Consider the following 26,868-nt stretch of genomic DNA (forward strand, 5'->3'; position numbering starts at 1 on the left):
TTTGCAGTTTCATTCTAGGGTGGGGTCTGCCCTCTGCCACCGCTTGCCAGGCAGCTAAAATCCCTCTCTCCCTCTCTCTTTCTCGTCGCAACAATCCGCGCTTGGAAACCATGAGCTCATCCGCCTCCTCTTCCTCCTCCTCCTCTCTCGGCCTGGAGGTGAAGTCTGGTTCAGGCATTAAAAGCGTTAACCCCAGTATGACTGAGGAACGCTACATAACTAAATGAACAAACCGACATCATCATCATCCACCTCCTTTTGTGGATTGTTGCTCCTCGGTTGCTTGGTTTGGTTATATAGGGGCAACATTGTTTTTAGGATTCCATCTGCCTCGCCTGGCCCTCACACAGCTGCTGTGTGTGTGTCAGCTGGTGGCTGTGCTGGTGGCTGTGTGTGTGTGTGTGTGTGTGTGTGTGGCTGTGCTGGTGGCTGTGTGTGTGTGTGGCTGTGCTGTTGGCTGTGGGTGTGTGTGTGTGGCTGTGTGTGTGTGTGTCCATCCTTGCATTCATATACTTTTGAGGACTAAATGTCCCCACAAGTAGACATTGGTGTGGACAATTTTCCTGGTCCTCCTCACAAGAGAAATAGTCGTTTTATGGCTAATACAGATAACGAAAGAGTGCGGTTGGGGTTAGGATTATACACTACTTGGAAGCTTTGTTTTAGGAGTTGGAGGTATGGAGTTATGCCTGGTTTACACACTTTGTTGTTGTGCTCCGAAATCTGCTGCTGGGTTACATATCAGCACTCCCGACATATTGCCATTCCGACCACCTAAACCTAAGGGTTGCATGTCTCCATTCCGACATCCCCCATTCCGACACTAACCCTATACCTAACCTAACCCTAGCCTCTATGGAAGTGCTGCCACTCAGACAATAAGAAGTCAATGTCGGAATGGCAGCATGTCGGAATGGAGAGCAGCCCCCCCTTAACCATAACCTCAGTAAAACTAACGCTGGTGAATGCTAACCTGCCAACGCTGGTGAATGCTAACCTGGTGTGTCGGAATGAGGATATGTTGGGATGGAAAACCGTTACTGCTGCTGATGATCTACAAGCTCACAAAGCATCGCAGCTATCTAATCTACACAGTGCATACTGTGTAGATCCACACTGTGGATCTAGCAGCTGAAATAAAGAGAGAGACGGACGGAGAGGGAGAGTAGTGGAGGGAGGGGTCGAACGCTGTGTAGCTCTGCAAACACATCAATTTGTGTCCTCCGCCCTGGCCGCCCCTCAACGTGGGGAGAGAGAGAGCGCGAGGCTTTCCCCTGCCCATTACCATGTCCTCTTTTACGCAGGAATGTCTGTGGAAACCAGGGCTTTGTGTTTGCCTTGGTTGGAGGTTGAGGCCTTCCTCGCTTTTCTTCTGGAACACTCTAATTATTAGGTGACCTATATTGGCTCCCATCATGCTGTGTGTGGAGTACAGTATAGCGATGCTAACTGTATGCAATGCATGCTGACTGACCCTGATAATGATGACTGCCATGACTGGTGTCTTGATTCGATGCGCGCACGCTATAGTCAGAATCAGCTTTGTCTCATGATCACAGTTTTACAGGTCTTTAAGAAGTGGGTGAAATGGTTATTTTGTTGTTGTTGGTACCTTTGTAGTTTTACGGAAAGGGGAACAAAGAATAGAGATGAGAAAACGAGCAAGGAACTCAAGAATATAAAGAGGTCAAAATAGAGTAGAGTGAAAGATATACAATGCATATATACTACTAGTCTAGTATTATTATTATGTATGTATACAAGCAGGTCAGATAAGTCCATATATTCAAAGCAGACACAACATTGCATTATACAGAATTACTGGCAACTAAGCCCTGGTATTTTTACTGCAGTGGATGAGTGCCAACCAAGTGGTTGCTGGCTGGTAAGAAAAGGCACGTCTGGCCTGATAAACCTGTGTGTGTGTGTGTGTGTGTGTGTGTGTGTGTGTGTGTGTGTGTGTGTGTGTGTGTGTGTGTGTGTGTGTGTGTGTGTGTGTGTGTGTGTGTGTGTGTGTGTGTGTGTGTGTGTGTGTGTGTGTGTGTGTGTGTGTGCGCGTGCGTGCGAGGGTGTGATTGTAGGTGAGTCACTGGAATGGAGGCAGCTGCAAGGCCCAGATTGGGAGTATCTGACACAGGCTGACTGTCGGGGTTTTAATAGCAAACAGAGGTCTTTGTGGTGTGTGTGTGTGTGTGGGTGGATGGGTATGGGGTGGAGCATCAACAGGGTTCTAGCATCATGTATGACTAATGTATTTTTTCATTATTGATTATAGATTTTTGAGCCAGTTCGATTATTGATTATAGATTTTTGCGCCAGCTGATCACCACCATGGTTTGACTGACGGACAGGCTAATCCTGTGTGCTTTAAGCCCCTTTTCCACTGGCCCAACACCACACCACTCCACACCACACCGCCCACTTGTGACAGGTTTTCCACTACAAGGACCTGGGTAGAGTGGTGTGAAAGTGGTACTAAACGAGGTACTAAAAAGTATCCAATCTAGAGCAGGTCTGAGCTAGGCCAAACGGGGCCAAACACTTCATAATGATCACTCACTGACTTTTCATTTAGACCACCAGGATATAGTTGTAATACATGATGATAATAAATTCTATTGTGTTATAACCACTATTATAATCTATTATAGTGTATTATAATTATCATAGTAATACATTAATACTTTATAGTGTATTATAATTTAGGATAGTTTAATACAAATTGATATTGTATTATAATAGTCAAAGTTAAAAGGGTCAATTTGTTTCTTACCGATAGGGGTACTTTTGTGTAATGGAAAATGTAGATATTTTTATGTGGTGTGGTGTAGTGTGGTGTGGTGTGGTGCTAAAGCTGCAGTCAAAAAGTGGCTTTAGTGTGACCTAGGGGGGCATTGATTCTCAACCTTTTGTCATTTCAAGGATCCCCAGTTTTAGATTGCATTTAGGCCACGCCTATTTGTGTGTGATTGCGACCAAAGGTCGCATAATTTATACCCTGAAAAACCTTGTCGCTTGACTGACCTTCTGTCCGTCCGGCTCTACAGGAAGTGATGTCAGTGTGATGTCACGTGTTTTTCAGTACAGGAAGTGATGTCACGTGACATCACTTTTATGCCCATATATGAGTCATTCTGTACCACATCACTGTGACTCACTGTCACTCTGTGCCACATCACTGCTCTGAAGTTGATTGCGTGGCAAAGCGAAAGTTGATCACAGTGATGTGGTACAGAATGACTCATATATGGGCATAAAATGGATGTCACGTGACATTGTACAGAAAATGGAGGCCGAAAATGAGAATGTTAGGGTACCCCCCTTATGCCCATGGAGATCCACAGGCATCAAACCAAGGCCCTACGTTTTATGCCCATATGGAGATTCCTATTTGTCAATATTAAGAACATTATTATGGCCCATATATGGAGATCCACAGGCATCAAACCAATGCCCTAACTCACCAAGGCCCTGCTTGGCATTACTAATTAACGTACGTTTTTTTTATGCCCATCTCCATGTATGGGCATAACATATATTGTATGTATGGATACATATTATTATTAATAAAGGATACAATAAAATAAAAAGTCCATATATGGTCATTCCCAGAAAAAGAAAAAACCTTTTATGCCCATACATGGAGATTTCTGATGTCATAAATCCCAGGCCGAAAATGAGAATGTTAGGGTACCCCCTTATGCCCATTATGGAGAATGAGATCCACAGGCATCAAACCAAGGCCCTAACTCACCAAGGCCCTGCTTGGCATTACTTACGTAAGTGTTATGCCCATATGGTGACCCAGCTGAAGTTAGCCACACCCACAGTGTTGGGTGTATGGTAAAAGGGGAGGGGATGAGTATATAATGTCATTAAATCAGTGTTTTTCTCTCTAGTGCCCGGGTAGCTCAGTCGGTAGAGCTCTTGCCTTTGTACCGCAAGGTCATGGGTTCGATTCCGGGCACCGCCAACTCAGCGTATGAGTAGCACGGCTTGGCAAGCTGTGCGGCAAGTACTGGGAGCTGATGGTAGGTGTGGCGCTCCACCTCAGCAGTCCATCTCCCAGGGGTCTAGCGCATTGTAACGGGGACAGACTCCCGCGTGTTACCGGCTGATACCGACAATAAGCCACTCCCGACCTACTTGACTTTTTCTCTCTGGCCTTTTGACGCAGAGGCTTTCAGCTTTCAGGAAGTAACCAAAAATACACAGGGAAGACAAATTAGCACACTATAACCACAGCTGGGGGTCTATTGGAGTAATGTTAACTCAGTAGACCCATACAAAACTATGGCACCACTTCTATAAAAGTCTGCAACTCTGAGAGTGTACAAATGGAACCAAATCGAGTTGGTTCAATTTGTTCAATCTGAGAGTTATAATGGTCCTTGAAATGTAAGTTTAAGTCCACATGCCAGCTCCAACAGTGTGATTAAAAAACAGTTCCAGAGACATTTCAAAATGTGATGAAACCAATTCCTGGTTCCTCAATGTTGGATCTGGTTCCTGCGATCCCAACCCTACTTAGGAGGTTAATCCACTTTTCTTACAATCTGCTTTGTGTGTGTGTGTGCGTGTGCGCGCGCGTGTGTGCGTGCGTGTCTCTCCAGGGTGCTGCGGCCGCCGGGCGGTGCCTCCAACATCTCCTTCGGCACTGACGATGACTCCACCCCGCAGCGCAAGAACAAGATGGTGTCCAACATCTTCGCCGGGCCCGATGACCCCCACGCCCACCGGAGGAACAACCCACCCAGTACGTACCGCACATCCCTAGTTAAAACCTCAATCTGCAATTCATTCCAACTGGCGGGCTGTATGTAGAGCAGCAAGAACATAGGTCTATAGAATGACAATACCAAGACATCATCGTTTTACACATTGTGCTAATAATTGTTTAGGAAACAGAGCGCTAGTGTGGCTCCTTTCACACTGTTTACCAAATCACAGATTGGGATGTGAGAGATGTTGTTCTGCTTCGATCCCTGAGAACAAAGCGGGTACTGCAGTAAAAATGTAAAGGAATCTGTTACAACTGGACTAATTGATGGTTGGGCTCAGCTGCTATTCAGCCAGCTGTTTATGGAGGATTTCAAGTTAACAATGGAGCTGATGGGCTTAAAGCCTGCCGGTAACCCGCTCCTCATAACTGTCTGTAAGCAGTATGTGTCTCCACTGGCCTCTGCTACAGGGTTGTGTGGCTGTTAACAGGAGCCTTGTGTCGTAATGTTGACGGTGGGGCAGGTTTTGCATGTTTTCTATGGACACACTTTGGCAGCAACCAAAGAAAACTAACTCCCACATAACTGTGTTTCTGTAGACGCATTAACCGGTCTTAACCTGGTCTCGCTATGTCGGGCATGTTGTTATAGGCAAGATCTGAACAAATCTTTCACTATGTAGCACATCTTAAGTTTTGGTAACGGTGGCGTACGTGATATTCTTTTAATAAGTGTTAAATAATAGCTTTGTATTCTGATAGATAATCATTGCTACAGTGTGTTTGTTGTTGTTCAGTAATGGGTTCTCATCGTCTCTCCAGCTCTTTGGTAAACTGAATAAACACTGATAAACAAATGAGATTTGGAGTTAAAAAAGTTCTCTCTCCTGATTGGTTGAAATCGGTATCTCAACCTGAGAATCTATTTTCCGTTTACGAAGGAGCTTGAGCGACTGAACAATCACTGCGATTACTATCAGAATATAGAACTTAAACAACAACAACAAAACACTGTTTTAACCAAAGAATATCACTTAATCCTGTGGTGGGTAGAAAAAGAATCGCCCTTAATAGCTTCCTAAGCAAAACGACACACCTAGATATCCCAGGAGGATTGCTGGGATTATGGGTAATCTGACCCTCCTGGGTTTCGTCGGGGTTGTTGGGGAACGGTGTTCCTTCGTGGAAAGAAATAGGCCAAGCAGACAGGCAGGCAAGAAAGCTAGCTAGAAAGAAACGTGTCACTCGGTTGATGGCGATGCACATTAGCCACAAGAGTGCTTATGTGGAAAAAGCAAAGTGGTGCCATGTCGCGTCCAGGCGCATGGTGTGTCTGCGTGTGTGTGTTATTTGGAACACACAGGCAGACTGTAGAAAGCAGAAGGAACGCAGCCAGCGCCAGGGGATTTCAGAACCTTCACAATGACTCTCAATCATCAAGGTCAAAGCCAAGCACACACAGCCGTGCCGGAGGCATGCATGAAACATTAATGTGTCCAGCAGCCAATACAGTATGTTCAAACAGAGGTACAATGTGCTTTTATTACAGTGCTAAATCAGAGCCAACTTGAACTTAAGTCTTAAGACACCTTTTAGTTTAGATTATAAAGAAGAGCAGAGACCCAGTGTTTCTCCCAGGAGCGAGCATTGTTTCGTGACAGTCAGTGGTGAGGGAAAAACTCCCCTTTTGATGGGAAGAATCATGGAGCAAAACCAGACTCTCTAGGGTGGGAGGGAGGCTATCTGGCCTGACTGGGTTTGAGGGGGAAGACAAATCAACAAAATTAAAGCCCTACTTCGTCATACAAGAGTGTCGCACAAAAGTCGTGAAAATAGCAGATCTACAAGCACACAACGCCTCGTGGCATAAAATTCAGTTTTACTGATCAGAATAGACAAATCACTGTCATCTAAAAAATAAAACGATTATTATTTTACTTCACTCATACTTTTTTTTGTTGCCATTATCAACTAATTTACTGTGTTTACTGCCAGGATTGTCTTACCTTTTTTCGCTGGAAGACGGAGATAATAGTAGTATAATAACTTGGGCTTTGTAATTTAACCCAAAATATATGAAAATCTTTATAACCAACTTAAAGGGGAAGACCACCCATTTTCAATATTAAACTGTGTCATTAACTGTTCTGCCGCCGTTGACAGTCCTCACCGTCATTGAAAGGGTTAATACCATGGCGCCGTTGACGGTGAGGACTGTGAATCTTACTGTATATACAGTAAAGATATTATTACTTACTTAATGTCGCTCCGGTCCCGTCCGCATCGGTAATGTCGGCGATTTGTTTACAACGCACGTTGGGCGTGCACGCGAAGTGAAGCTCCTCAATGTTAAGTCAATGGAGAGGCCCATAAAGAAACTTCATTTAAACAAAATAGCCATTTTGAGACATTTTGCAGCAGATCTAAATGTAAACAAGGCACAAGGCAGGGCGCAGCCATCTTTCTCTTCTTGTCCCACACTGTCATGTGACTAGATGACGTAATCGTTGCCGTCAAGTGATAATCCAAAAAAACAAAAACAACCCCCTTCCAGCCCTTCAAAATAATAGCGGCGGCCTATGGAGGAAACTGCGTGGCACCGAGGCACCAAGCAACCTTCAGATTAAGAGGCACTAATTGTTAATATACCTTAGAGGAGTTGTGTGGAAATAGAAAAAAAGTTCCCCCCCCTTCTGTGTTGCCTAGAACTGGAGGATTGATTTTGGGGTTTGTATTGTAAAGTACAATGTGTGATGTCATCAAGTTGTACTTTACAATACAAACCCCAAAATCAATCCTCCAGTTCTAGGCAAGTGAAAATGGGTGGTCTTCCCCTTTAATCTTACTCGTAGGTTAATTGTTTTCATCGGAAGCATGTTTTTATTTTTTTTAATATATCAACAAATCAACACAACATTTGAATAGACTTTTTATAATTGACTTGATTAATCAAGTAAACCACTTATTATTATACTTTGTTGTACAATGATGTCATGCAGAAAGGGCAGAGTAAATATTATGATAACGGACCATGCCAGAGAACCATGAGGGCAGTGTAAAATAAGTATATAAAAGAATTGTTGAATCGCCTCATATTCTAATATGTTGTGAGCTTGCACATTGGCTATTTGGAAGATATTGGAACAAATTTTTTCTCAAGTGGAAAAAGTCTTGGAAGAAGAATTAGACTCATGGGTGACTCCAGCCAACCAAGTAAATTTATATTGGGTTTAAGCAGTTAAATCTTTGCTCAGCATGCGTGTTAGCTTCACCGCTCTCTCTCTCTCTGTGTGTGTGTATGTGTGTGCGTGTGCTTGTGTGTGTGTTAATGAACAACCAATCAATGTCGGGGGAGGAAAGCTGTCTGATTTATGAAGCTCTGGAAGACAGCACTGCAGTGCTGCTTTAACGTCCAGAGCCGTTCCCCTCTTTAGTGGGAACATACGCTGGTGGGAACTGACTCACAAGGCACCACAGCCATCACATGTTTGCACATTATCCACTTTGCAGCGAAACGCTTTTAGCAAAAAGTGTAGCGGCTTCAAAGGGTGTGGAGAATGTAGCGTTCATTCTAGCTCGTTGGCTGACCTCTATGGCTGGGGTCTTCAACGTTTTCAGGCCAAGGACCCCTTAGCTGAGAGAGAGATGAAGCAGGGACCCACACAACCTGTTCATAGATTCCATAGTTTCTTTCAATCTTTTTATTTTTTATTTTTCCAGATTCCATAGTTCAAACTTTTTATTTTTAATTTTTCCATATATTCCATAGTTTCATTGTTTGACAGCTTAATCATCAGTGTATTTTGGATTCATGTCAATTGGTGTTTTCAGATATTTAACCACTTGAACAGCATCAATACTTGACCTTTCACTCTGTACTTAGTCTGCTCTTTTTCCCCTCTACACCAAACCTCTTTGCCAAAAATAGCCAATCTACAAGCTCTTGTGAGCTTGTAGATCTGCTATTTTTGGCTAAAGTTCTCAGGATATGGACGGACGCTAGGATTCAAGTGGTTAACATAAAAAAGGAGAAATTTGGAGGACCCCCTGTAGTACCCCTGTAGTAACTCTGATGACCCCCTAGGGGTCCCGGACCCCCTGTTGAAGACCCCTGCTCTATGGCCATCACAAACAGCAGCTGTCAACAGGCAAGTTCTCTGCCAGTCGTCCGTCAATGAGGTCTGACGTCGTTTAGTTAAAAAGAAAATGTAGGGTGTCAAAAAAAGGGACCGCTTAAGCTTAAATAAAATGTGATTTTGTCCAATCTGTATGGTAGAAAAATGGTTCTTTTTTGGCTGCTGTACCCGCTTATAGTACTGAAAGTATTTTTTTCTCACGTGCCACCTGCAGCACCCCCGCGTACCCCTAGAGGTACACGTACTATTGTGAGAAGCATTGTGGTAGACTCGAGTATGTTAATACTGTAAATTGAATATAACTTAAACAATCTGTATGTTAGAGTATGTTAATATAATCTGAATGGTAGAGTGTGTTAATGCAATATATCATCTACAATTGGGGTGGTCGCGTAGCGAGCTTGTAGATCAGCTATTTTTTGGCAAATATGTTCCGTCCCGGGATAATGGATTTTCATTATCGCGAAAATATCATAAATCACTTTTATCACAATTATCGTGATATGAAATGTTCATATCGTCCCATCCCCTCCTGGCTGGGACCCCAAATGACTCCCCAGGTCCGGGTCAAGTGCAGGCCAGCCATCCTGTACAGTACAGGCCCTATCATCCACGGATACACCTGGTCCTAGGATGTGGGCCTGCTTCAGTGAGCCTACTATTATAACGTGTGTTTTCTATCCGCATTGTTTGAGCGCTCTGCCCTTTACGTGAACTCACATTGTAGCCGAGCAGGTGTGCTTCATGTTGCCTATACATGGAGCCCTGTCTGTCCTGTGTGTGTGTGTGTGTGTGTGTGTGTGTGTGTGTGTGTGTGGAGCCTGTCTGTCCCATGCAGCTGCAGTTTGTTCAAGGGATTAAGCTGTTTCCAAAATGAACCATCTCCTCCCAACAATGTCTGCAAGGCTGAGTCTAGTTTCTTCTTGACAGGGCTGCACGGTATGGACTAAATGTAGTTTGTTTATTCCAGATATCTCAATAGCCATACAATATATATCGTCACTGTCGGGCAGAAACCTGGTATCTCCATTCTCCAAGTTTCAAAACAATTTGTTCGTTCGTAAAATAAAGCCCTACTTCGTAGCCCTACTTTGTCGCACAAAAGTAGTAGTAGAAAATAGCAGATCTACAAGCACACAACGCCTCGCACCGCGAGGCGTTGTGTGCTTGTAGATCGACTATTTTCACTACTTTATCTAGTTTTTAAATTAATAATAAAAAAGGAACGGCTTTGGACATAACAGGGTTTCCACCCGACAGTGACAATATTTAATATTTGAATGTTTGAGAAACACTGATCTAAAAGATAAAACAATTATTATTTTACTTCACTCCTACTTTTTCTTTTACGTTATTGATAGTCACAGAGGGAGACCGTAAACGGAGAGAGGGAGTTGGGGAGTAACATGCAGCACATGTTCTATCTATGGGGTGTGGGGATTGAACCAGGGGATAGCTGTCAGGCATCATCAGAGCCCATGTGGTGTACGCTACGCCTTAACCACTAGGCAATATTCCACATGTCAACGCAGAGCATGCATGAAGGGATGTTCAAGTGATTTGCTGGCTTTAGCTGTAGGGTGGGTTGGGACAGAGAGGAGTGCTTTGATGCTTCTATCAACCATCCATATCGTTGCCTTTTGTGATATTAATATAGTTTCTCGAGAGACAGACTTGTTGGCTCCCATGCAGTAATTTACTAATGCTTCCGCCTAACAGTCCGTGCATCAGAAAAGCACTGAAAAGCTCCCTCGTCCACACATTAGTCGAAGTTGGCTGCTTAGCTGAAATGGAAATAAAAAAAAATATATATTGTCACAGTCGGGCAGAAACCTCGTATCTCCAAGTTTCAAATTTGTAAATTTTTTCGCAAAGTAAAGCACTGCTTCATCACACAAGGCCGTCGCATAAAGTGACGGTCTTGTCACACAACGCCTCGCACCGCGAGGCGTTGTGTGCTTGTAGATCGGCTGTTTTCACTAGTTTAAATCCTTTTAAAAATGATAAATACAAAGCAAACGGTTTTGGACATACAAGGTTTCCACCCAACAACGACGAGATATTAAAATGAATTTTGTGAAATGAAATGACAAACAGATGAGCGTTCCTTTGCAGAACGTTTAGGGGGCGTAATTACAGAGTCTCTGTAGCGTTCAACGATTTAGGAAGAGAGTTTGTCTGGCTTGAGAAACTTGTAAGCGCTTGAATTTCATAGATAACCTTACGATAACGATTATATAATGGTTCAGCTCTACTGTAGTCCTGGGGGCAGTCAGTGTCCATGTCCATACTCCCGACCCAACACTTGAATGTAGTGTTGGGTATGTACTTGTGGTCGCTGTCACAATGCCACACGCCGCGGCCCGCCTCGCCACATTTTATGTAGACTGAACCCGGGGACAGACATTTCTCACTGGAGTGTTTCCGTTGGGGCCGGGCAGAATGTGCTGACATTATCGTCCATACTAAACCATAAGCACAGGCCCCATGTTGTTCCTCTGCCCCGTCCGTCTGTCCTCCTCGTGTGCAGGGGCGTCGCACCAGATTCTGGGCCCTGGGTGCAAGGATTCACTGCGGGCCCCCATCCATGTTCTTCATAGGGGGAGGGGGTTTGACCCATTTAGACTGGGAACGCATTCTTTTGTGCTTTAACTATTGAAACATAGCAGATATACAAGCTCACAGCACGACAGAGCTAGAAGATCTGCTATTTTTGAAAAATTGTGAACATAATTTTAACATGAACATAAGTCCTTCAAATCCTTCTAAGGTTATTTGAAAAACCTATGTTTCTATGTCAGTGGTCCTCAAACCTTTTCATGTGAAGGACCCCCAAAATGATATGTGTTTGGCCACGGACTCCCATCTCAAAATATTTATTTCCAGGGACCCCCCAGAAGCAAAGTTAGAAAATACATATATTCAAAGATTTGCACCAATTTTTACGACTTTTCAAAAATAGCAGATTTACAAGCTCTTGTGTACAATAGCTTGTATATCTGCTATTTTTCAATAGCTAAAGTATAAAATAATGAAAGCCCCTCCACCTTGGGCCTTAGTAACTCAGTCCCACGTTCCCCCCCCCCTTGTGACGCCCCTGCTCTTGTGTGTGTGTTTGTGTTTGTGTGTGTGTGTGTGTGTGTGTGTTGAGAAGTGGAGGTCGACTTCAGATGTCATCGCTGCTGTGGGTTTGTTCGAGTGCCCTGGGCTCCTCAAACACGCAAAGAATACTCTGTAATCAGAGATGAAAACCTCAAGGCCTTGGAGCAGCAGCAGCAGCAGCACTACAGCTGTCTGCATCTGCAAGCACGCTTGTGTAATCTGACTGTGAACGTAATGTTACATTATCCACAGCAACTTACAAGTGTGAAATCGGAATAAGCAGACGGGCAATGAGCTCTAGTCGGTAAATAAGATAAATAATGGATGAAACGTGGATACCAAGTAAACAGTGAACCTACAGTAGCATCTGTCTAAATAACATGTGTGCGTGCATCCGTCCACTCTAAACAGCTGAATAACATTCTGTCCGTTTGAAACTAGAGGACACCAGCTAAACAGTGATCCTACCATCTGCCTGCATGACATGCTATCTAAAACACATTATTTACATTTGTGGTCAAGAAAAAACAAATCAATGAAACAAACAACATGAGTACCAAGTAAGATGCATCTGCATAGTACACTTGCTTCTAGAATGAATCGGATCTGTTAGGGGTGAGCTTAAATCTTTGAGATTTGTGTTGAATATGTGTTACAAATTAAATGTATTATTATTGTTGATATGCTTATTATTATCAAGTCTGAAGAGGTGAGTGCTATGGTTGAGGTGGAATCTTCAGCCTATAGCAGAAAAATCAAGTGTGAGTCAGCAGTTTTGACTTCCAGTGAGGAGTTTCGGAGGCAGGAGGGAGAAGAGTCTAGGGACATGTGGAGCGTCCTCAAACACCCCGTGTTGAGGGAAGGGAGAGGAGCCAAATATGTGTGGAGCGTTGTCCAGTGTGTTTTAGGGAAGGGAGGAGAGTCTAAGACATGTGACGCACTGTCCAGGGTGTGTTAGGGGAGGGAAAATAGTCTAAAAACATGTGATGCGTTATCCAGTGTGTTTTAGGGAAGGGAGGAGAGTCTAAAGACATGTGAACTGGAGCGTTGTCCAGTGTGTTTTTGGGAAGGGAGGAGAGTCTAAAGACATGTGAACTGGAGCGTTGTCCAGTGTGTTTTTGGGAAGGGAGGAGAGTCTAAAGACATGTGAACTGAATCGTTGTCCAGTGTGTTTTTGGGAAGGGAGGAGAGTCTAAAGACATGTGAACTGGAGCGTTGTCCAGTGTGTTTTTGGGAAGGGAGGAGAGTCTAAAGACATGTGAACTGAATCGTTGTCCAGTGTGTTTTTGGGAAGGGATAATAGTCTAAGATGTGAAACATTGTCCAGGGTGTTTTAGGGGAGGGAAAATAGTCTAAGAAATGTGATGCGTTATCCGGGGTGTTTTAGGGAAGGCTTGGAGCCTCGAAATGTTTTAGCTGATCTAAAGTGACGGGTATGGTTGTAGGGTTGCGCAAATACGTCCTGTTGTAAATCACATTAGTCAAAACTGCTTGGCAGACATGGAAATAATATAAATAAAAATATATTTTAAACAAACAGAAGGCAGCTTCCTATGCGGAACTTTCTAGCAGGCGTAATGACACACTCTGAAGCATTCAAAGCATTCGAAGATTGTGGAGGAAGAGTTAGTTGTCTGGCCTGAGAGACTCTGTGATGGCGCTAGCAAAGCCTTGTTTACATTTATAACACTGATGTCGGGGAGAAACCTTCTACCTTTTCTCTGTTAAGCACTTGTGCTTCATCTTCTGCTCTGTAAAGCGCTTTGAGCTGCATTTCATGTCATGAAAGGTGCTATACAAATAAAGTTTTATTATTATTATTATTATTATTACCTTGTATCTCCATATTATACAGTATCTACTTTAGATTACTGTCCTAATGTTATACTCCACTTTATAAACTTGTATATCTGAAAGTGGTTACGTGTGTCTGTGGTTTAGGGTTCTTTTTTTGTTTGTTTGTTTCTCAAACTAAATTCAAGCTCTCCCCTTAACTCTGACAGTGTACAAATGGAACCAAATGGACCCTAACGGGTTCATTTAGTTCCATTTGTACACTGCCAGAGATACAGACTTGGGTATGGGTCAATTTAGACCCTCCTAAAGGAACCCACAGAGTCCCTGGTATTCTCAATGGGGCAGAAGTGTAACCATTATCAACAGCTTGTGACTAAATAATAATTACATTGGATTCATAGAACACAAGCTTTTTTTTATTAATTTCCTGCAAAGTAACACTTTAGATTAGACAAACAATGGTTCCAACCGACGGAAACGACATCTATCATAAATAAACCCACAGGCACTAGACATATTGAAGTAGAAAGCTATGTATTGCAGCGATCAATGGTCTAAAACATAATAGTCCAGACGATCAATCTGCTTCATTCCTAACTCCATTTAGCCAGTGGAGAATTGATTAGCCTAAGTAATGCGGAACCCGGGAATGAAAGGGCTCCTCTTGTTGTTGAGTCATAGTGACTCCCGATAATGCTGAATCACCTCACTCCATTAACAAGCCAAAATGGCTACCACCTACTCAACCCTTTCAAAGTATAATGTATACTCCTGGTAGCAGCTGCTGTGAAAGTTGCTCAGTCATTCAAAAGTACAAGCTATACAAAGAAAAGAAAAAAGTATTCAAAATGATGAAACATATTTTCTTTTTAATTGTTGTAACACATTGCTGGACAGAAATTAGGACATTTACCCCCAAATAAGTAAAAATAGTGAACATATCCAATCTACAAGCTGTCTGCCTTATTGACTCTTTTGCACGGTATAAAGGTATAAAATAAGGCCAAAATCCTTTTTTACTAAATGCATGTATATACAGTATTAAAAAAAACACGCTCCCGAAATATTGAATTCATTAAATTTAAAAAGTAATCGATAGAGTAATCGCTAAGAAAACGATTGATTAGTTGCCGCCCTCGTGCGGAGCCCTGAATGACAAGGCCCTCTTGTTTGAGTCATAGTGACTCTCTCTAAACAATGCAGGATCACTCTGTCTACTCCACTCCATTAAACCGGTCAAAATGGCTACTACTGTACAGCACTCTCTTCAACTCTTTTGTTTCCCCGTGTCACACACAGTCTGTCCCCTCCTCCTCCTCCTTCCTAAACCCTTCTGGACTACAGCTGTTGCCTTATGTGGCTCCTACTTGGCACGCAGCGGCCGGCCGCTAGGCTAGGCCCCGCTGACACTGGTTTGGTAATGCCTTTCTTCTTTCCTCGGGTCAGAGGAGACAGAGTATGGGCAAGGTTTTGAGGTCTGTGTGGGCATGTTCCGAGGTGGAATGTGACTTTGTACGTTTCGTCCTCTGCCGGACTGGAAACCTCATATTGTCCAAAGACCAATGCAGGCAGTATTTACAAGAAGGCAAGGCAGTGGCTTCACCTTCTCAGACAGCTGAGAAGTTTTAATGCCAGCAAGCACACCGAGCGTTCTCACTTTTAATATCGTCTCCTGGTATGGGAACCTCTCAGTTAGAGTTAGGAACAAGCTCACTCAGGTAGTTAATCAGGCAATTAAGATCATTGGAAACAAACAATTGCAACTTCAGGATATTTACAACCGCACCATAACCAAAAAGGCAATTCAGATTTATAACGACCCTACATGCCCTCTTCGGCCCTCATTTGAGCTATGTTTTATTGTTGTATACTGACTGACTGACTGACTGTGTGCCAAAGACAAATTTCCATTTTATGCAAAAGTTGATGGACAATAGAGTTTTCTGATCTTATCTTTTCAGGATTCAAATTCAAAAGTAGCAGATCGACAAGCACAAAACGCGTCGCTCCGCACCGTGTTTCGAGCTTGTGGATCTGCTACTTTTGATGCTTGTGTGAGTGTGACACTGTAGTTATGATCATGTAGGGACCAGGCCTGGAATTTAATCATTTTAGGGATGAGGCCACTTGGCCTTTGGTGTTGTCAATGTTTTGAGGGCACAAAGGCCAAATGCCATCAATGTCCATTGAAAGAAATTGTTGAATTTAGGGGTTAGGGATGATAACCTAATCTGCAGTGAAATAGATAAATGATGGTATTTACAATCTAATCCATGCTCAGCCCTGCACCAATCAAAGTCACTGGATTGGTTTAAAGATGGGGACTCGGGGGAGTTAAGATTTCAGAATCTCAACAAAAGACACAAAAGTGTCTACATGACAAGAAAGAGACACCGGTGTCTACTGTCAATTATACAAATTGTCAATAAAGATACAGAGGAGAAAGTGGTACAGTCAGCTGCGGCATAAAGGCCACTGTGGCCTCAGGTTCATGCCATTTATTTTTTTGGAGCTGTGTGAAGCACAGGCTCCCTATACGTGGCTGTGTGGGTCTGTGTGTGTCTGTCTGTCTGTCTGTGTGTGTGTCTGTGTGTATGTAGCCTGAACTTCCTAAACTTCGGCACGCCACTAGTCCCACAGTTTTGCCACCACACACTCGCGCCATATGTCAAATCGACCGGCTTACTCGGGAATCGTGGGCTATTACTTTTCTAAGAGAAAGGTTCTATAGTTTAATTGATATTAATTTATTAGTGAATTAATTTTCCCCATTGACTTATAATGGGAATTGCAAAAACTCACATTCAATTATTTGTCTCTCGCAAACCATAGGGGCTAGAGTTTCAAGACTTGGAGAGGAGGTTCATAATGATTTCAAGGATTAAATAAAAAATAATTGTGTCATTTGGCCGCATGGTGGCGCCATTACACCCCACTTTACGTTTTGGCCTGTAACTCTTGAACTGTAGGTCGGAAAATTAAAAATATTTTTTCCCTGGATTCCTTGGGTCATGACGCATCTCCCCATATAGGCCACGCCCATTTGCGCCATGATAGATTTTCCGCCATCTTGAATTTTCTCCAAAACACACTTTTTGCTCCTTCTCCTACATATTTTCTTCAAATGTCACAAAAATCGGTACACATGATCCACACACACACACACACACACACACACACACACACACACACACACACACACACACACACACACACACACACACACACAGCTCCACTTCACACAGGTGTGATTTTTGAGGGGCACAAGGCCAAACTGAGGGGGGCAAACTAGGGACGTTAATCTACAGAAAAGAGTTAGAATATGGAGATAGGAGGTTTCTTGCCCAACAACAGCCAAACGCTGGTTTGTAATGACCTTGCTCTGGTCAGAGGAGGGTTATTATGTCTCTCTCTCTCTGGCTCTATGGCTGTGTGTCTGGACATGTTCCACTGCATTTCTAGCTCTGTTGTTGTTCCTGTTGCATCCTGGGAGGAGCAGGCAAATGGGATTTGGTAACGATTTAGAGCCAGTTCAGCCAGTGATGTTGTCACATGTTGTTTTGATGTTTTTGAGAGTCAAATTCCACTCGGCTTTCTTTCTTTATGACAGAGCGTGATCTGACTGGTGTAATACCTTCCTCTCATAGAGCATGGATCTTGGTGGTGAATAATACTGCGATTAAAGTTCTGAGTCAACAGGACTGATTTCACTCATTTGGAAATCCATGGAGCACAAACAGAGGGGCGGGACCCATTGATTCGTGGGTTTGTGGGACAATTTTCTTTGTGGGTCACAAATGAGAAAATCTCCCTTCATTTCAATTTTGTCCACACAATAAAGCAACATTTATGAACATTTTTTAAAATATTAACAAATAAAAATAAACTATTTTGAAAAAACAGCAACGTGGATGCGTTGGGAGCTTGAAGATCCGGTATTTTCACTAGTTTGGGCCCTGGGGAGAAATCTAATTTCTTGAGCTAAAAGGTCTGGAAACCAGTGCCATAGAGCTTATCCTGTCTCTTTTTCAGCTAACTGAAGAGGGCTAAAGGCTAATCCTGCTGTATGAAGAACAACAGGAAAATTATGATACTAAACATCATAATGATATGTTTTGTGATGATTGTTTCTGAAACAAAGCGCTGTTTGTTTGTGTACGGTGGTTCCTTTCACGCTGTTTCACAAATCACTGATTGGGACTTGGCCCTAACTCAACTTCTCATCCGTGAGATGTGTTTTTAGCTCCAATCCCTTCGAGACGAGGCTGCATCTTGTGGTGAAAAACCGCTGGTTTTAAAATGCCTTCAGTCAGGAGGGAGGAGGCTTCAGGGTCAAATTGATTCCGATATCTGGGAAAGTGCTCTCATAACGTGACTCCCCGGGCATTGACTCATGCTCTGTCACCGTCTGAAAAGAAACACAATGCTGACTCATGCTTTGTCACTTCCCCATATTCACTTTCCTTTGTCGTGGACCGCCCGCCCCAGGAAACACATTGCAGGGCAGTAAGGCCACCTGCACCACATTAAAAGAACCAATTTGTGTTGCTGTTGTACAGCAGTGGTTTTCAGGACTTTATTTTCTAGTCTTTGTGCCCAAGGCACACCAAAGGACGAGTCCTAAACTCAATGCCACACCTGGACTTGTCTCACGGCACACCAGTGTGCTTCACTAGGGATGGGGATGGTACATTCTTATTAGCCGATGCAGGATAACAGGTCCTCGATACCACATTTACCACTATTACAGAGGACATGACCATACATTCTTCTTAACTTGTTTACTGATAAACACCCAAGTTTCCCCGAGTTATTCCTGATGTCTCTGTGTGCCAGGCCCCAAGTTTCCTGAGTTTTCCAAGCTATTAATCGATTGGATTTGATTGAAAACAATCCATAATCGGATTGCTGATCCGCGGTTCCGCAGTGCCCCAAAGATGGTGCTTCCGGTTTGGAATCGCATAAGCATTTTTGGGGGCGGGAACTGACATTTATCAATTTGGTGCAAGTTCAATATATTTCTGCCTATGATTATACATTGCCTTCCAAATAATCAGACAGAAGGCAAGTGACACATTTTTAGTTTGGCAAAATATGCTAAGTATTGAAAAAAAAAGAACTGGTTTATGTTTCAGTAAGTATGTGGTGTAATATTGATTGGTGGACCATTTGTACACAGATGATTTGATTAAACGACATGACTCATCTCTTGAAGGATTCACTGGTTTTGATAGCAGACTTTGATAAGAAGCTCAAGTTCTGGGATTTGATCCTCATCTCTCTCTCTACTCGGCCCACCGTTGGAGAAGCACTTAAAGGAGTAGTTCACCCCCAAAATGACTTTTTTTCTATTGATTACTCATGCCATGGAGAGTAGAGTTCAATAATATTTTTAGGTTTTTGTCACATTCCTAAGACAAAAATTTGATTTGAGTAAATTTACCCCCATTGATTCCGGATGGTGACCCGTTTCGAAACGGGTCACCATCCGGAATGAATGGGGGTAAATTCATTGTTATCACATTTTTGTCTTAGGAATGTGACAAAAACCTAAAAATATTATTGAACTCTACTCTCCATGGCATGAGTAATCAATAGAAAAAAAGTCATTTTGGGGTGAACTACTCCTTTAACAGTTCAAACCGTCTTTATGTGCTCTCTTGTCTCTGTGCACCTACAGGGACAATTTTGGCATTTTGCAGACACTCTTATTCCAGAGCGAGCAATGAGCATGAGGTAATAGTAATACATCAAATGCATACCTATGATCTAGGATCATAGGTAAACCAAGAACCTATCATCAGACTAAAGAGTATAATATCCAAAAGAGAAACTATATAACTATAACAAATTTGATATGGCCCGCGGCATCATTCCTAAATTGTATTATAAACGGCCCGCAAACACCGTCAAACAAAAATATTTTCCCAGAGTATAATTTGTCAGGATTTGTTCCCTGTTGTCTGATTCTGAATGAGTCAAATATTTTTTACCTTGGCTTGCATGTCTGGTTACATTTGGTAATATGAATAAGGCTGAGGTTTTGTGTTTTGTTCAGAGCAGACACCTGACAAAAGACCATTGATATTAAATATTGATGATGATGGTTAAATAAATGTATTTCAATGCAATGCATATTGGTCCGACATTTTGTCAGGAGAAAAAAGTTTGGACAAGCTGTGAGTTAGTTATTGACAGTATGTTGTTCTGTGTGTGTTTCAGCGGGTACACCTACAGGCACGCTGTGAGTTAGTTATTGACAGTATGTTTCTGTGTGTTTCAGCGGGTACACCTACAGGCACGCTGTGAGTTAGTTATTGACAGTATGTTGTTCTGTGTGTGTTTCAGCGGGTACACCTACAGGCACGCTGTGAGTTAGTTATTGACAGTATGTTTCTGTGTGTTTCAGCGGGTACACCTACAGGCACGCTGTGAGTTAGTTATTGACAGTATGTTGTTCTGTGTGTGTTTCAGCGGGTACACCTACAGGCACGCTGTGAGTTAGTTATTGACAGTATGTTGTTGTTTTTGTGTGTGTTTCAGCGGGTACACCTACAGGCACGCTGTGAGTTAGTTATTGACAGTATGTTGTTTGTGTGTGTTTCAGCGGGTACACCTACAGGCACGCTGTGAGTTAGTTATTGACAGTATGTTGTTTGTGTGTGTTTCAGCGGGTACACCTACAGGCACGCTGTGAGTTAGTTATTGACAGTATGTTGTTTGTGTGTGTTTCAGCGGGTACACCTACAGGCACGCTGTGCGGGGAGCCCTCTGCCCCTCTGAGACGAGTCCAGCAGCCCCTGCTCTTCCCCAAGAACCCTGAGCCCGAGCTGACCACCATCCACAACTCTGGAGCAGCACTGATCTGGCAGCAGAGACGAGAGGAAACGGTACGGTCCTGCTTAAAGACCTTTAGACCTGGAACGCCTCTGTCTGTGTGTGTCACGTTAGATTTTAACCACTTCAACCCTTATTTTATGCATTATATTCGAGATGGGAGCTGGTTGTGGTTGTCTTATAATAAAGATAAGCTTAAACATGCACTGGAGTGTAGGTGGAATACCAACAGAAAATGGCAATTTAAAATTAAAGTCGGCACATTGTAGCTTGATGGGCTTCCACTCAGAGCTTTATTGGTTGATGTTTTTACTATCTTTAATAGGCATATCTCTGTGTCACCCTGTCTCACTGTGTGTGGATTGTGTAGTTAACTTTGCCGTGATTTAACTCCAAATGTTGGCGAGATATCTTGTCTCTGTTGCTCCGGTGATTAGAAATTTATCAGCCAAAAGATATTGCCTCACGTCGCACGGTGAAACGCCAGACACTTACAACACAAGCGAAGCGGACTCTGCTGAAATGTAGCGTTACAAAATCAATAAAAGTCGACCTGATTTTACTGCTCTTGAATCTGCTTTGTTGCTAGTGTTTATTTCTGTTGCTTGAAACCATTGTCTTGAACCTTTTGACTGACGCAATGTTTATTTTTTATTTTTTATTTTTTTCATTCCAGGAGGAGAATGGCCAAGAACAAAATGATGGTAAGAATCCTGGACAGTGGACATGCTGTCTGTCTGTCTGTCTGTCTGTGTTCTCTCTCTCTCTCTCTCTTTCTATCGCTCTCTCGCTCGCTCGTGCGTTCCCCCTGCCCTCCCCCTCATGCCACTAAACAGTCCTCTCATGACTCCTATTAGTGGCTGGTCACAGTGAATAGTTTCATGGTAGACCAGTCCTTCTGCCTTTTTAACCTCTTTAAACCCGGCCTATATACTTCGCTGGAGTATATAGGAGTCCCCCAGGGCTCTCTACTAGGTCCCCCCTCATTTCCCTCCACACAGGGGCACTAGCTGGCGTTCAAGGGCTTAAAGGGGCACTCCACCACTTTTCAACCTATCTTCATATAATAGGTCCTCACTAATGTTCATGATAAAATATCACAATTATTTTCTACTCAGTTTGGGTCTCATAGGAGAGCTGTGGGTGGGTCAAATCCTTCTACCGGTGACATCATCAATGGGAAATGCAAGCTAATAGAAACTGAAGGCTTTCTATTCCTGAAAAAGTTGCAATGTTAAAGTGGAAGCCATTGTTCTCGTGATAATAAAAATCTAAATATTTTTTTTTCAAAAATATTATTTAATTTTCTTTTGTCAAACGATGATGTCACCGGTAGAAGGATTTGACAGCTCTCCTATGAGACCCAGACTGAATAGAAAAAAATGTGCTATTTTATTATGAACATTAGTGAGGACCTATTATATGAAGACAGGTTGAAAAGTGGTGAACTACTCCTTTAAGAATGGAAGGTCACGTTGGCTATGGCTCCTTAACTCCTTGGTATGCCGTAGCATTATCTTTTCGCTTCGCTTCGCTTTCTTTTTAAGGGACACAGATGCACTGCACACCTTGTGTTCCTTCCACATCCGTCCGCACGATGCCTTTGATGCCGTGGGTTTGGGGTTTGATGTCGCGCGGAGGCGTGATGGGTCTTGTCGCGGAGCAGCTGTTTTTCTTTGATGCCAGGCCTTGACTCTCTGCGTTATGAAAGAGCTGTTTATTAACTTCCTCCGCGGTGCCTGGAGCAACCTCTTACCATAATGAAGGGTTAACTCATTTTAGACCTGGAATGCATTATCACTTTAACACATTTTTATGGGTTAACTATTGAAAAATAGCAGATATACAAGCTCACAGCGCGGCACCGAGTGCCGCGCTGCGAGCTTGTAGATCTGCTATTTTTTGGAAAATTGTGACATTTTTAGCAAATCTTTGAATATATATTTTTCAAAGCAAACTTTTGTAACTCAAATCTCTGCTTCTGGGGGTCCCTGGAACAACATATTTTGAGATGGGGTGGTCTGCGGCCAAATACATGTAATTGTGAGGGTCCACTGACATGAATTGGGTGAAAGATATTTAGACTTTTCACATTTAAAGAATATAGATCTATATATCTGCTATTTAATAGCAGATATCTGCTATCTGCTTGTATATCTGTTATTTTTTAATAGCTAAAGTATAAAATAATGGTTAAAGTGGTTAAAATCTAATGTGACATAAAATGGGTTCCAAGTCTAAATGTTTTTTTAAGGAAAACGCACGGCTCCCCAGACGACGAGGGGTTAATAAACAGCATGGCTGACGGTGCATTTACAGATCAATGCCTCGTCACTGCTGAGCTTGCTGATGATACAGGGGTGGGGCTCAGTGGCCTAAAACTCCACTGGACTTTGGGGGGTGCCTGTTGGGCAGATCTTTATGCCCGTACATGGTGTTCCGTGTCTAGGCCAGTCTGTGATGTCAGTACTATGACGTCAGAGTATGACGTCTGAGTCTGACGGGATCTCAGCATGCAAACAGATGGTTACCATGGCGGCTAAACTGTGTAGTATCAGTGATGTCAGCATGCAGATGGTCAGACGGATGGACGGACAGACATTCACTAAATGAATAGTTAGATGTAAGACTTATTTTTGGTTAAAACCAAATAGTTTTTTTTTTCTTTTCTTTTTTCTTTTTATTGCTATGGAGTGAAACAGGTGTTGCCCTGTCTCTCTAGTAAATTGGATGAAATTGGCAGCAAAATGTATTTTCTGTTTATTAAAGTGCTCGAGAGACAGGAGACACCCGTTACCGAAAAAACACTCCATAACAATGATCGCTATCACAGTATAGACTAGAGCTATTCAACATTTATTTTACCAAAAACTAATATCACTTACGCCACCATTAAAATGACAATGACTCAAGTAAAAGTGGTCATTCAAGTAATTACTTCAGTAACAAAGTATGCAGTGAAAAGACTACTCAAGTTCTGTCTACAATCGGTTTACAATCTGATTTGTTTAAATAATCACTTACATATACTTAAAAACATCCCTTACAAGTACAATTTATTCAGACAGTTACTTTAGAACCAGATACATAAATCTGACTTGCTAAGCTGTAGATGAACACTCGGGGGCTTTAACTTGTGAACTTGCAGTTCTGAGCCTCCCAACACAATGCCCCCTCTGTGTGTTTCTGAAATATTACAAATCTCCCTCTCATGCTGTCATCACAGCAAACACGCCACTCCTTTTGATGTGAACGCCTGCTCGCCTTGTGAATACTGTACTCACAACAAGTCTTGTGAATACTGTACTCACAACAAGTCTTGTGAATACTGTACTCACAAGTCCAAGAATGAGCAAGCCTTGTTGAGCCATGTGTGGCCCATAGGGCCTGGCTCCTATGGGAGTGGTTTTCAACCCTTTTCAATATCAAGGTCCATTATTTATTCAGCATTTTAGCCACGGACCACCATTTGATGAGATTTAGCCTCTCAGACACAAAACTCTGATTATTTTTGTTGTCATTGGACAATATTTTGTCCACAATTCCATGCTGTACAGTATGTGGTACCATAGGAGAGATAACATTCAAATGTTACATTCTCTAAGTTGTGTAGAGCTGTTTTAACAATAATTTGACTCTTGTCTTGAGAGCGTAAAATGGATCCAAAGGTTTACCAACTCTTCATCACTTAGCTGGGGACCACCTGGGAACCCCTCAAGGACCACTGGTGGTCCCCGGACCACTGTCCTATAGCGTGAGGCTTCTTGATGTACATCCCCTGGACATGACGCCAGTATGTTGCAGGGATAACTCTTGATGCTGAGTGCCAAGCAGGGAGGCATTGGCTCCCATTTTTAGAAACTTTGGTATGACCCGACTAGGGAATCGAACCACGACCTCCCAGTCTTAGGGTGGACAGTCTATAACCACAAGGCAACTGAGGAAGCCCTAAAGTACCCTGGGTATTATTTTAGACAAGCATTTGACAAATGGAACCCTTAAATGTCTGTACTGTAACTCTGAGAATGTACAGTACAAATAGAACCAAATGCCCCCTTACAGGCCAGTAATTCTGACTTATTTTTAACTTAATGGTGGTGTAAGTGACATTTGTGGTTAAACAATAGGTTAGTTATTCACTTAATTGTTAAAAGGTTAAAAAGCTCTTCAGAATATTGTGATGATCATCATTGCTATAGCATGTTTGCTCAAGTTTTCTCCGGATCTTGAGTAGAGAAATACATTTTGACATCGGTTATAATGTATTCCAATCGGTCCAATTTTGTCTGCATGTTTATTTGCGTAATTAATATCAATTTCACTTGTTTATCCTGTATTCTGTATGTGTTCTCTCTCTCCTGATTGGATGAAATTCCTGACCCGAAAACATATTTTATTTTTACTACAGAGATGGGGAAGAACAAAACCTTCTATAGCAATGATTACTATATGGGAATATAGAGCTATTTAAAAAGGACAATGTCCGCACACAATATAATGCTCTCCGTATTTTCTTTTATTTCTCAACCAAAACAACGTTTCGCCCAGCAGGGCTTTTTCGAGCCCTTTTTATTCCCTGTTTGTTCCTGGATGCAGCACCGTATACACAGTTGTGGGGATGTGCATAATCTACTCCTCTGGAATATAGAGCTATTTAACACTTATTTCAACACAAGAGATCACTTAAAGTACCTTTTTTAAATTCACATCGCAACATGTGGTCTGTAGACTTTGTACTGCTATTCTAGGGTCTTAATGGAGAACAAGAGGGCTTGTTCTTCAGCACAGAGCAGTGCTGTTGAAGGACACATGGTTATGTCCAGTGTAATTCACTTAAAGCAGCTCTGGAAAGGATAGGCTTTTATGATGGACTGTTTTCCAGACCCGTGAAAGTGTGGACATTTGTATGAAACTCTGGACTCGCATCAATGCATACATTAAAACATGCACAATGTGCAGGTTATCCTTTTTCCTTCTTTTCGTTTTAAAATGATTGTAGATCATATATATAAATACATGGACATGCCTTCCTTGTTATCAAACCCAGAAATGTGTCCATTTGTGCACTCTAGTGGTGGTTGTGAGAACTGCCTGGATGTGTGCTGTAATAGTTATATTGCATCTTGTGGAGTTGTTCCTCAACACTCATACTAACGTTGGACTAACAAATATCTGAAAATGGGTTGTTGTTTTGTTTTCAAACTAAAGAAATTGACATCAGCATCATCGGAGAAGCCACCCTGGTCAGTCAGTCATCTACAGCAGTGGTTCTCAACCTGTGCCAAATTATTTTGGGGGGTCCTCAGATGATTAACTTAATGTGCAACATTGTGTTCTCACTCAGCAGTAAACAAACCAACACAAGGTTTAAGTGTATAGAGGGTATCTGCACATTTCTAAAGTGACAATTTAAGGACTTTTTGATACCTCTGAAATGACAAATTAAACATTGGCCAAATTGTGAAATGGTAAAGGCAGAAATTGTGAAAATAGCCGATCTACATGCTTGCGAGGCGTTGTGAGCATGGAGATCGTCTGTTTTCACAATATAACCGTGTTATACAAAATAATGCCTCAACTCTTAGTGCTCGTCAGGAAGGGGGGTCCCCAGTTACTTGAAATATGATTATTTGACACGTGAACCTATGCATTAAGTTCCTAAGAACCGCTTGAAAAGTATTGACTCTTGCAGCCATGGACGTTTCACTCGCATGGGCCTTTTTTCTAAAATTCTCATTATAGGCTACTTGCTTTTTTGTAGCTTTGACCACAAGTGAGCTGTGTAGAGCGATGTACACACAGTATGCTCTAAATAGAGTGTCCTCACGACTCTGTTTGACTTTAGCTCGTGTTTGACATTAATATGGTGTGTTTTGTCTTTTGTGGACACCCTGGCTGAGTGTCCTCATGAGGACTCTGAAATTACAGTGTGTCTTTTGGACATCCTTGCAGAGTGTTTGACATTAACACTTTATCTGCCTAAGAAGGAGATCTCAGTTTTCTTTTTTCATTTTTAGTCGCTTCGATCTTAATACGCTGATTAAAAAAAACGCTAAGAAGGAGATCGGGGACTGCCCCATGGTTAGACCTCCCTTTGGTTAGACTTAGGGTTTAGGGTTAGGTTTAGGCATAGTTTTACTGAGGTTAGCGTTAGGTTTAGGCATAGTTTTACTGAGGTTAGCGTTAGGTTTAGGCATAGTTTTACTGAGGTTAGCGTTAGGTTTAGGCATAGTTTTACTGAGGTTAAGGTTAGGTTTAGGTGGTCTAACCAAAGGG

The 26,868-nt window shown here is 42.4% G+C and overlaps 1 protein-coding gene across 2 annotated transcripts in view; it reads left to right on the top strand.

The window, feature by feature from the left end:
• LOC308283478 (uncharacterized protein) overlaps positions 1-26,868 on the top strand; it is a 31,724-nt gene that overhangs the window by 2,013 nt on the left and 2,843 nt on the right. For both annotated transcript variants that reach the window (XR_013961924.1, XM_080723918.1), the window contains exons 2-4: positions 4,614-4,756; positions 20,491-20,645; positions 21,269-21,296. Coding sequence is in view for 1 of the 2 variants with exons in the window: in XM_080723918.1 (XP_080580044.1) it covers positions 4,614-4,756; positions 20,491-20,645; positions 21,269-21,296 (326 nt within the window). In the remaining variant the exon portion in view is untranslated. The remainder of the gene's footprint in view (positions 1-4,613; positions 4,757-20,490; positions 20,646-21,268; positions 21,297-26,868) is intronic.

The sequence above is a fragment of the Nannobrachium achirus genome (assembly GCF_963921795.1).
Source record: "Nannobrachium achirus genome assembly, chromosome: 4".
Lineage (NCBI taxonomy): Eukaryota > Metazoa > Chordata > Actinopteri > Myctophiformes > Myctophidae > Nannobrachium > Nannobrachium achirus.